This window comes from Hemiscyllium ocellatum, chromosome 1, assembly GCF_020745735.1.
Source record: "Hemiscyllium ocellatum isolate sHemOce1 chromosome 1, sHemOce1.pat.X.cur, whole genome shotgun sequence".
Taxonomy (NCBI): Eukaryota; Metazoa; Chordata; class Chondrichthyes; order Orectolobiformes; family Hemiscylliidae; genus Hemiscyllium; species Hemiscyllium ocellatum.
In genome coordinates this window covers 63,575,832-63,588,051 of record NC_083401.1, presented here as the reverse complement: position 1 = coordinate 63,588,051, position 12,220 = coordinate 63,575,832, and the positions used below count along the sequence as shown (strand labels likewise).

Here is a 12,220-nt window from a genome sequence, read left to right as displayed (position 1 = left end):
CTGGACATATAGAAAATTGCCCAAAATGTCCTCAGTACTAAAAGGACAAATCCAACTCTGCTAATTACCCCCCATCAATCTACTTTCAGTCAGTTGTTATGTGATGACAGGGATCATCGACAGTGTTATTAAGGATCACATGCTTAGCAACAACCTGTCCATTGACACTTAGTTTGGGTTCTTCCAGGCGACTCAGCTCCTGACCTAATTAGAAACTTGCTCCAACCATGTAGAAAAGGCTGAATTCTAAAAGCGAGGTGAGAGAGAGTGCCCTTGACTTCAAGGCTGACTGTAACGTCAAGGAGCCAAAGCTAGACCAGAATCAATGGAAATCAGGGTAAAAACCTTCCGCTGGTTGGAGTCATATCTGGCATATAGGAAGATGGTTGTGTTGTAAGGTAAATCATCTCAGCTCCAGGATATCTCAGCAGGAGTTCCTCAGGTAGTCTCCTAGACCTAACTTTCTTCAGCTGCTTCATCAATAGTCCTGCCTGTATCCTAAGCTCAGAAGTGAGGATGGTCACTAACGGTTCCACAGTGTTCAGCATTGTTCATGATTCCAGCTGCGTGCATATGCAGCAAGACCCGACAATATCCATGCTTGAGATAGAATCATAGAGTCATAGAGATGTACAACATGGAAACAGACCCTTCAGTCCAAACTGTCCATGCCGACCCAATCTAGTCCCACCTGCCAGCACCCGGCCCATATCCCTCCAAACCCTTCCTATTTATATACCCATCCAAATGCCTCTTAAATGTTACAATTGTACCAGCCTCCACCACTTCCTCGGGTAGCTCATTCCATACACGTATCACCTTCTGCATGAAAAAGTTGCCCCTTTAGGTCTCTTTTATATCTTTCCCCTCTCACCCTAAACCTGTTCTCTCTAGTTTTTGACACCCTGATCCCAGGGAAAAGACTTTGTATATTTACCCTCTACATGCCCCTCATAATTTTGCAAACCTCTATAAGGTCACCCCTCAGCCTCCATCACTCCAGGGAAAACAACCCCAGCCTGTTCAGCCTCTCCCTATAGCTCAAAGTGGTAAGTCTCATTCATGCCACATGAATGCCAGGCAATGATAATCTCCAAGCAAGAAACTAACCATCAGCCTTTGACATTCAATGGCTTTACTATCACTGTATTACCCAGTATTGATATCTTGGGAGTTGCCATTGACCAAAAACCAAACTGCAGTAACCATATTCATACTGGAGCTACTAGAGCACGTCAGAAGTGAGTGACAAATTATGCAGCGAGAAATTCATGTTTTGTGTCCTCAATGTCTGTCCACTATCTACAAGGCATAGGTCAGAAGTAACTCTCCATTTATCTGGATAAAGTGCCTGCTTATTTGGTAGCTCATCCATTACTTTCAACATTCATGTTATTCATCACTATATAGACAGGCAGGAGGCTGGAAGTACAGCAAACCAGACAGCATCAGGAGGTGGACTCCAAATAAACCCCACCACCAAGAACATCTTCCCCTCCCTGCCCCTCTCTGCCTTCCTCAAGGATCATTCTCTCCGACAGTCCTTGGTTCACACCAGCTCCACCACCGAGCCCCCAGGTACCTTCCCCTGCAACCAGAAAAGATGCAAAACCTGCCAGTACACCACACCCCTCACCTCCATCCAGGGCCCCAAACAGTCCTTCCAGGTGAGACAGAGGTTCACCTACTTCTCTTCCAACCTAGTTTACTGCATCAGGTGCTCCTGATGTGGTCTTTTCCACATCGGGGAGACCAAACATAAACTTTGGGAATGGCTCACCGAGCATCATAGTCGGGTCTGCAGGGGCTGACCAGACCTTCTAGTCACTGCTTATTTCAAGTCCCCCATTATTCCCTTTCCAAGATGACCATCCTTGCCTTCCTCCATTGTCAAGACAAACCACAGCTCCTATTGGAGGAACAACCCCTTATCTTCTGCCTGGGCACCCTGTAGCCCGGAGGACTCAACATTTAGTTCTCCAATTTCAAATAACCTCCGTCCCCATCCCCTGACTCCCTTCCCAGCCCCTCCCCCTCCCTTCCACTCCTCCCTGCCACCAACTGGATCAATTCCTCCCATTGACCTACATCTGTCTTCACCTATCTCCACTTCACCACCCTGCCCCCACTTTCCCCTTTATCAGCAGTTGCCCCCACACACATTCGCAGTCCTGAAGAAGGGTTACACCTGAAGCGTCAACTTCTCCACCTCCTGATGCTGCCTGGCTTACTGCGCTCTTCCAGCCTCCTGCTTGTCTACTTTGGATTCCGGCATCTGCAGTTCTTTTTTTTGTCTTCATCACTATGTGACAGCACTGCATACCTTCAACACGATGTACTACAGCCATTCACCTAAACTCTTCCAACAGCACTTTCCAAACCTATAACCTCTACCATCTATAAGGACAAAGGCAGCAGGTACACGGGAACAGCTGCAAGTTCCCCTCCAAACCATTCACCATCCTGACTTGGAACCACATCACCATTCCTTCACTGTCGCTGGGTCAAAATCTGGGAATTCCCTCCCTAGCAGCACTGAGAGTTTTCCAACATTCCGTGGACTGCAGTGATTCAAAACAGTAACTCACTACCATCTCATCAAGGGTAATGAGGAGTGGACAATATATGCTGATAGATTGTAATCAAATGAACAAATGAAAAAATACATGGGCTGTGATGCTGTTAAGTACTTTGTGTATATTCCGAAAGCAGCAGTACAAACTGCAACAGTTGAAATAGTAATAGAACTAGCTTGAAAAAATGCAGTTTCCTATTTTCACAGGTTCTGTTTTCCCTATTTGAGTGTTCCCCACTGCTCCTTGCAGTCTCACAAACTCAGTTGAAACTTCAAAAAGGCTAGTCCCAGGATTCATTATATTATTACAGGTTCCTTGTGTTCTTCAAGCACTAACACTTGGCATTTTCTGTAGTTGTTGCCCATTGGGGGCAGGATTGAAAAAATTCATTCAAGTGAGGGGACCTCAAGTGGAGTGTAAAGCCAACTGTGACCAGTTGAAAACTTGAACATGTGTAATGCTTTTGTAAAGTTCCTTACGTTCCCAAGAATAATGAGTTGCAAACCTAATTCTCATCTGCTAATTATATTTTTTTATGGTAGTTAAAAGTTCATGAAACAAAAAATTGAATTTAATACTGATCTGATTGTAGCAGATTATAAGTGCAAATTTTAACCAAAAGCCATAAAATAACTTCTCAAAAATTTATTTTCATGTTATTTCTATGAATTAAGTAAACTTAATTTTGACAATTTGTTAGCTTTCATAACTGCTTTTAGAATGTACTGAAGATTGTTTATTCTCTTCATCACAATATCCTTCATTTATTTGTTAAATTAAGATATTAATTGTTTATTTTCAGGGTAATTTAGTTGCAATCAAACATACAAATAAGAAAAGGATTGAGCTCACCAGGCAAGTGCTGTTTGAACTAAAATACGTAAGTGTGTCTTTTCCTGTCGATAACATAGATGTCCTTAGCAGTGCTTTATCAGCCTGAGCATAAGTGTACCCAGGTTTTCTCTCTGTTACAGATGCGGGATGTGCAGTTTAATCATTTGACAAGGTTCATTGGAGCCTGCATTGATCCACCTAACATCTGCATTGTAATAGAATATTGCCCTCGAGGAAGTCTTCAGGTAAGATTTGTAACACTAATGGGAAATGAAAACTGAACCCACAGTAGTCTCTGGTTGAAATATTTTTGATTTGATTTATTATTGTCACACATACCTAAGTAAAGTGAAAAGTTTTGTTTTGCAAGCAGTACAGATTGAGATTTGAAAAGTTCATTCAGAAATCTAATAACAGCGGGGAAAAAGCTATTCTTGAACCCATTGGTACGTGTGTTTAAGCTTTTGTCTCTTCCGCCTGATGGAAGAGGATGGATGAGATTATAGCCATGGTGAGAGGAGTCTTTGATGATGTTGGCAGCCTTTCCTTGGCAATGAGAAGTGCAGATGGAACCAGTGGATAGAAGGTTGACTTGCGTGATGGTCTGGGCTGTGTTTATAATCTTCCGTAGTCTCTCACAGTCCTGGGCAGTGCAGTTGCCGTACCATGCTGCGATTCATCCAGATAGAATGCTTTCTATTTTTTTTCTTCTTTTTACTTGTCTCCATGCTACTGCCTAACTGCGGTAGTGCTTACATTTTCCCAAGCACCCATGTTGCGTGTGTGCATGTATGAGACACAGTGAAGAACAAGGGCGTAAACCTTTATTTGTATTCCACCACCAGGAAGAGAGGAAACACCAGAGTGGCCAGTCATAAGCAGTGCCCTTAGAATACTTTCTATTGTGCATCTGTAAAAGTTGGTGACGGTCCTTATGGACTTGTTGAATTTCCTTAGCCACCTGAAGAAGAAAATGCCTCTGACCATCACATCTATTTGGGTGGTCCTTCCTCAAGTTGCTGAAAGTAGTTTCATCAGTGGGCATCAAGCAGCTGGCTTCCAGAAATTACATTTTCAACATCAGCTTCAAAAACACAGTTATTTTACCAAGATAAATACTTACTTATTAATAGTAAAGCCAAGAACTGAGGATGCTAGAAATCTGAAACAAAAATAGAAATTCCTGGAGAAAATCAGCAGCATTTGTGAAGAGAAAGCAGAGTTAATGTTTTGAGTCCAGTGACCCTTCATCAAAAATGTTAATTGTTAACTAATTAAACATAGCCCATTATTGTACTTGCGAAGTAAAAATTGATTATTAATAATAGTAAGTTAGCTTGCTGAGCTTGAAGCTTTGTCTTCAGACATTTGATAACCATACTAGGTAACTTTATCAGTAAGAGTCCATCTTCTCAAAAATCACTATTGATTATTAATATCCCAACGTAAGGGAACCCAAACAGCAAAAGCTTTAATTACTGTTATGGTGCCGTGCTGTAGCCAATGAGATCTAAATTCCAGTCTCATTTGCTCCAAAGGTGTGTAATGACATCTTTGAACAGGTTGATTAGGAAGAATTTTCCAAATGCTGTGGGTGCGAAGCAAGTTTGCATTCAGCTACATTTTGATATTTCAGGTGTGTTTTGTGTCCAAAATTGAGTGTAAGCAAATGTATGTTATTTTGGTTAGATAGTCAATGCATATGCTTAGGCCAGAAAGTATGAAGAGTGTAACGTCAGTCAGTGAGCATACTGATTGAATCCAGTAGTGCATTATTTTAATGTTCCTGTTAAAATCCACAGTTAACCTTGCATAGTGGAACAATCAATTACAAAGCATTCTTTCCCATCAGGTTACATCAAGGAATCATCAATAACTTTGGCTTAGTTTCTCATTAACATCTATCAAGCATTAATGAGTTAGTTCTCATATTTGGTGATCAGGACTGCTATATATGATTAACATGGCTGTCACCGTGTAGTGGGATATATAGTAATAAAACTTGGTTCTGACACCAAGGGTTCACATGCCCTGTCACTTGCATCCAACTTCCAGCAGCATGACAGGGTCATTAAGCAGGTATGACATAGAGGAGGACAAGCTGCTCAAATAGGAAGGAAGAGGAGGAGAAGGAATTGCACCAGGAGCTCCTATCCATCCAATGTGCTCAGAAAGTGAAGTGGTTTTGTTTTGTTCAGGGTATTGGTAGCGCCTTTCAATGTCAACTCTGCCATGGCTGCTTTTGGGAGCCCTGACTAGACATTATTATTACCAGACACTTACCAAGTTGCCAGTCCACCTTTTGAGGCATTGCAAATTCCCAGCCGGGGGCATGATAGCTGTGTTTCACTATGGAGGTGTTACTGAAGTGTGTCACTGGTTGCAGGCAGCCTGGTGACTTACAGAGTATGGAAAAGACAGAATTGTCAGTGACTGTAAAAGTGATTCTGAATGCAACTGTGGGAAGAACATTGTCATCTAGAATAGTACGGCAGGGATCCCGATCATTTAGTCCAAATAGAATGAAGAAATAGGTGATGGTTAAACATGGCCATTCTGCTATAACACACATTTCATCAACATGACTTTGCTGTAATGCTCTTTCTAAAGCACAAACATTTAAAATGTGCATTGGCTGTAACACAGTTACATCGCCAACACTTTAAGCGCTGTTTCTCAAGTGTGAATTTTCTATAACATGGTGTTGCATAAGAATACAACCAATGCGTGATAAGCGAACTGACTATATATTAATTCAGAGGTAATTGGGTGAGCACTTGACTGGGTGCAAATAAAGGGGGACCATGTAATCAGTTTTGGAGTTTGTGGTGTGGGAGTGGAAATAAATCTCTTGAGTAGGAAAGTATATGTCTGGAATTGATGTAAGTAGCATTTAACCTCTGGTATTTAACAAAGGATGGTTTGCATTGGCCTTTGTCCAGACTGAAACAGGCAAAGTCTACAACATCTTACTATCTGTTGGTTGCATTCGATGCAGATAAAGAGGAATACATAACCAGAAACTGCCAAGTTAGCAGTTTTCTCCAGGTGCAGGGAGCCCTTGTGACTGTACACTTGCCTGTAAGCTCAGAGATGTAAACTATCCTAATCTATCTGTGTTTCACTGGAGTGTTGCCCTACTCTGCATACATTTTAACTTGAAGGTGGAAGACTATAAAAAATGTTTTATACTGTTTCATTTGGCCTGATCAGGCTACAATTTCCGCTGATGCTAATTCCTCTTTGAAGAAGAATAAGACCCTTGGAATACACGTTGGGAAAATGTCTTCCTTGATAGTGAAAAAGTAGTGTTCGGATCATTATCATCATATCATTGGGGAATGATAGAATAATGGCAGTGTCATTAATGTAATAACCCTATGGTTTAGAACAATGTTCTGGTGACATGAGTTCAAATCCAATCACAGCAACTGGGAGATCTCTTAAAAATAATTAATAAGTCTATGAACCAAATTATTCATAATCATGAATTCGGGCATCTTCATGTATTCAGGCCTACACTCTAAACTAACTTAGTAAGGTGTTAAAAATCTTTACAGAATGAAATATTATGAAGCACATAGATTGTAACAGTTCAAGATGGCAGCTCAGTACCATTTTCCCAAGGACAGGCACTGATTAGTGACAAGTATATATCTTTCCAGTAATACCCATATTCCAAAGAATGTATAAAAAAACTTCATATATAAAATGATCGTAAGCAACGGAGTGGGGCCAGCTGAAAAGGAAGGGTGCAATATACAAGATGAAGAAAAGTAACAAGGGCAGGAGATGCATGGGAACACCACCAAGTTCTCCTCCAAACCACACATCATTCTGACTTGGAAATATGTCACTATTCCTTCACTGTTGCAGTGCCAAAGTCCTGGATGTCATTTCTTAACATTTCAGGAACACTTAAATCACTATAGAATATTATGGTTCAAGAATAAAATACAAGAGCAAAGATGTACCGCTGAGGCTGTAAAAGGCTCTGGTTGGACCGCAATGGAATATTGCGAACAATTTTTGCTGCCATATCTAAGGAAGGATGTGCTGGCCTTGGAGGGGATCCAGAGGAAATTTGTAGGAATGAAGGGCTTGTCATATGGGGAGTGGTTGAGGACTGTGGGTCTGTATTCAGTGGAGTTTAGAAGGATGAGAGGGGATCTGATTGAAACTTACAGAATATTGAGAGGCCTGGATAGGGTAGACATAGAGATGTTTCCACTAGTAGGACAGACTAGGACCTGAAGGCACAAACTTTAGAACTGAAATGAGGTGGAATTTCTTCAGCCAATGAGGGGTGAACCTGTAGCTGAATCATTGCCACAGAGGGCTGTGGAGCCTTGAGTGTACTTAAGACAGAGATAGGTTCTTGATGAGTAAGGGAATCAAGGGATATAGGAAGAAAACAGGAGAATGGAGTTGAGAAATACATCACCCATGACCAACGGACCAAACATATATTTACCCAGCCTTGACAGCCCTCTATGGGTAAAGGTTTAATATCCTCTGAGAGCAGATATTCATCCTTCTCTCTGTCTTAAACATGGAACCTCTTATTCTCAGATTATACCCTCTGGTCCTAGATTCTCCCACAAGGGGAAACAATCTCCCCACGTCTACACTGTTAAGTCCCCTTACAATCTTACATGTCTCAATAAGGTCACTGCCAATTCATCTGAATTCCAATGAGTATGGTCCAAAGCTACTCAAATTTTCTTCATAAGATATTCCCTTCATGCCTGGCATCAGTCCAGTGAAGCTTCTCTGGACTGCCTCCAAAGCCAGTTTATCTTTCCTAAGAAAAAGGGCCCAGAATTGTTCACAGTATTCCAGCTGGGGTCTGACCAGTGTCTTGTATAGTTTTAGTGAAACCTCCCTTCTTTTATACTCCACTCCCTTTGAAATCATGGCCAACACTTGATTTGCTTTCTCTATTACTTGTTGAGTAGAGATGCTACCTTTTTGAGATTTATTCATGAGGACTTCCAGACCTTTTTACAGATCTTCTCCATTTAAATAATATTCAGTTCCTCAATTGTTCCTGCCAAAGTGCATAATCTCACATTTCCCTATACTTTATTCCATCTGCCAAAGTTTTACTCACTCGCTTAACCTTTCTATGTCCCTTTTTGTGTCATCTAAAAATTTGACTGTAGTATATTCCCTTTCCTCACTGAAGTCACTGATATACAGTGTTAATAATTGCGACCTCAGAACTGATCCCTTTGGCAGTCCAATAGGCACAGGATTCTGAAAATGCGTTCTTTATCTAAAGTCTTTGTCTTTTGTTCATTAGCTAATGCTGTTTCCAATATCATGTGCTTTAAATTATTAAGTAATGGTGGTATGTTATAAAATGCCTTTGAAAATCTAAATACATTATATCTACTGGTTCCCTTTTATCTATCCTGTTCGTTACTCCCTCAAAGAACTCTTACAAATTTGTCAGACACTATTTTCCCTTTGTGAAGCTGTGCTGACTTTGATCGTAATATTTATTTCTAAATGCCTTGCTATTACATCCTTTATAAAGATGCCAACGTTTCCCAATAACCAGCTTTAAATTAAACAGCCTGTAATTACTTATTTGTTGTCTCCTCTTTTTAAATAAATGCGTCGCATTGGCACTTTCTCTGTTGTGACAGCTTTGTATTTATTTTCTGTCCTCCTTTTAGAGACATAGAGATGTACAACATGGAAACGGACCCTTCAATCCAACATGTCCATGCCGACCAGATATCCCAACCCACTCTAGTCCCACCTGCCAGCACCCAGCCCATATCCCTCCAAACCCTTCCTATTCATATACCCATTCAGATGCCTTTTGAAATGTTGCAACTGTACTACCCTCCACCACTTTCTCTGGCAGCTCATTCCATACACTTACCACCTTCTGCATGAAAAAGGTTGCCCCTTAGGTCTCTTTATATTTTTCCCCTCTCACCCTAAACCTCTAATTCTGGACTCTCCCACCCCAGGGAAGAGACTTTGTCAGTTTATCCTATCTAAGCCCCTCATGATTTATTAAACCTCTACAAGATCAGTCCACAGCCTCCAACACTCAAGGGAAAATAGCCCTAGCCTATTCAATCTCTCCCTATAGCTCAACTCCTCCAACCCTGGCAACATCCTCGTAAATCTTTTCCGAATCTTTTCAAGTTGCACAACATCATTCCGATAGGAAAACTAGAATTGCACACAGTATTCCAAAAGTGGCCTAACCAATGTCCTGTACAACTGCAACATGATCTCCCAATTCCTGTCCTTAATACTCTCAAAGACAACACAAACACACATACAGACACACACGTCCAGACACACATAGACATACAAACACACACACACACACATATACAGAGACATACCTCCATCCACACAGAAATTGTACTTTTTTTCATTACAGAAGGCAGTAACCTGGACCCCACTTTGACTGACACATCTCCTTTTTGTCCTCAAAAGCACCGTAATTTTATTATTTCTGTAATTTAACTTGCATGGACCCCAATCTAAAGCTGACCGACAGCTTCAAAATAGTTGGCACTGTTCCCAAATACAAACTAATCAGGAACAGCATGATTCTGAACCCATGACACATTCAAGAAAGTTGTTGCATGAGTTTTGTAAACAAACCTGCACATATACCAAATATTTACTGGTACTGGCTGCATGAAGGCACAGAAGTACTAATGCAATTCTAAGAGCATTCAGAGGCATGCTTCCTTGAAGATTGTGAATTTTTACATAAATTAGTGCATTTCTATACTTCACTTTTATTGGAATTTCAGTCTAAAAAGAGCGAAACAAGGACATACAATTTTCATTACTCTGCTTTATTCCATTGCCGTAAATCCAGTTGAGTTCAATATGGAGGTCCTGCCATAGTTAAGTCATAGTTTCATCTGAAAATAATGAGTTAGGATAAGGAGCAGCATTGGCTCTCTTGAGCATGTTCTGCCATTTGCTAAGTTCACAGCTGGTCTGATTATGAACTCAATCCATTTTCCGGGCTAGCTTCGTCCTATTTCCTTTGACTCTCTTATCCTTCATTAATCTATCTCTATCATAAAAGTATTCAAAGACCTGCCTCCCCAACCATAATTATATGTGGCAACTCTGGGGCAAAGGGACTTTTGGATTTTCAACATGCAAATCAGACTGAAATTTATGAACATGTGTAAATGCACTCACAAAATGTTCAGGGGGAATGAACTGAGTAGAGGGACTAACAAAACAATTGAAGAACCATGGCATACAATGGGTCAACAACACGTTGCTGTAAGATAATGGTGTAGATAAATTACACTCTTCACCTTCCTTAATAATTGACACGCTAGTTGTGAGAAATTTAGATAGTAAAATTGAATATATATTTAGCAATAACTGGGCCAAAGTCCTGGAAAATCATTGTAAACAACACTAACAGACTGCGGAGATTTAAGACAATGGATCGCCGTCTCCTTCTGGAGAGCAACTGGGGATTGAGCATAACTGCCTTATCACGACTGCAGCTCGTGAGTGAATTTTTAAGAATATTGGATCTGAAAAGAAACAAGTTGATGGAAGCATCCATTTTATATGTCAGCTTTGAAGAAGGGGAGCCACAAAATTTGAGTGCAGAAAGTAGGGCAGGTCATAGGTCAGCCTGTTGCTGAAATAAGAGCCCAACTTAGTACATTTTCTCAATCTGACCAAAATACTATAGGATGGAATAATTTATGGAATGAGAAAGGCAGCTGAGGAATCTGATCACAAATGAGACAGTGCAGAAGAGGTGATCAATAGGAGCAGTTAAAGGGCAAGATGACTGCTTATGAGGTGAAGAACATGGAATCATTCTGATGGGAGCCAGGCAAAGGTCATGAGGTAATCAAAGAAGTGCTAAATTTCAAAGCCAGTGGGAGGAGGAGGAGAGAAAGAGAGCGAGAGAGAGAGGGAAGAAATCCAATTGTGCAGCCAGTGTGGAATGCAACACAGACCAAAAGGTTGCTCAACATTGTGGAAAGCAGCCATAAATTGTGGCAACGTTAATATTGTGGTCGATGTTGCAATTCAGTGAACAAACAAAAATCACATTCATGCTATGCAGTCTTGAGCAGATGCAGTCCACCCAATGAGAGAGATTGAGAACTGTTGCCGAAAGTGAAAAACATCGAATTGGAGTTAGTGTCATGTTCACGTTCATGTTACATGGGCATTAGGACAGATGTGGCCCTAGTGGACTGCGAAGGAAGACTAAAGGTAATTGATGAGCAGTAGCAGATGTTTAAGGAGATATTCAATTCCTGCCAACTAAAATATATTCCAAGGAGGAAAAAAGATTGTAAAAGAGGATACAACATCCCTATCTAAGCAAGGAGGTTAAAGACAGCACCATGAGTGGCACGGTGGCAGAGCAGCACAGTGGTTAACACTGCTGCCTCACAGCGCCAGAGACCGGGTTAATTTCCCACCTCAGACGACTGACTGTGTGGAGTTTGCATATTCTCTCCGTGTATGCGTGGGTTTCCTCTGGGTGCTCCGGTTCCTCCCACAGTCCAAAAATGTGCAGGTCAGGTGAATTGGCCATGTTAAATTGCTCGTAGTGTTAGAGGTAGGGGAATGGGTCTGGGTGGGTTGCGGGTCGGAGTGGAATTGTTGGGCCGAATGGCCTGTTTCCACACTGTAAGTAATCTAATCGAATCTAAAAAAAATTAAGACCTTAAGACATAGGAGTGGAAGTAAGGCCATTCAATCATGGCTGATGGGCATTTCAACTCCACTTACCAGAATTCTCCCCGTAGCCCTTAATTCCTCGTGACATT

At 41.2% G+C, this 12,220-nt stretch overlaps 1 protein-coding gene across 1 annotated transcript in view; it reads left to right on the top strand.

Moving 5' to 3' along the window:
- npr2 (natriuretic peptide receptor 2) overlaps window positions 1-12,220 on the top strand; it is a 176,706-nt gene that overhangs the window by 96,594 nt on the left and 67,892 nt on the right. The window contains exons 11-12 of the mRNA XM_060821360.1: window positions 3,379-3,456; window positions 3,551-3,655. Coding sequence (XP_060677343.1) covers window positions 3,379-3,456; window positions 3,551-3,655 — 183 coding nt within the window. The remainder of the gene's footprint in view (window positions 1-3,378; window positions 3,457-3,550; window positions 3,656-12,220) is intronic.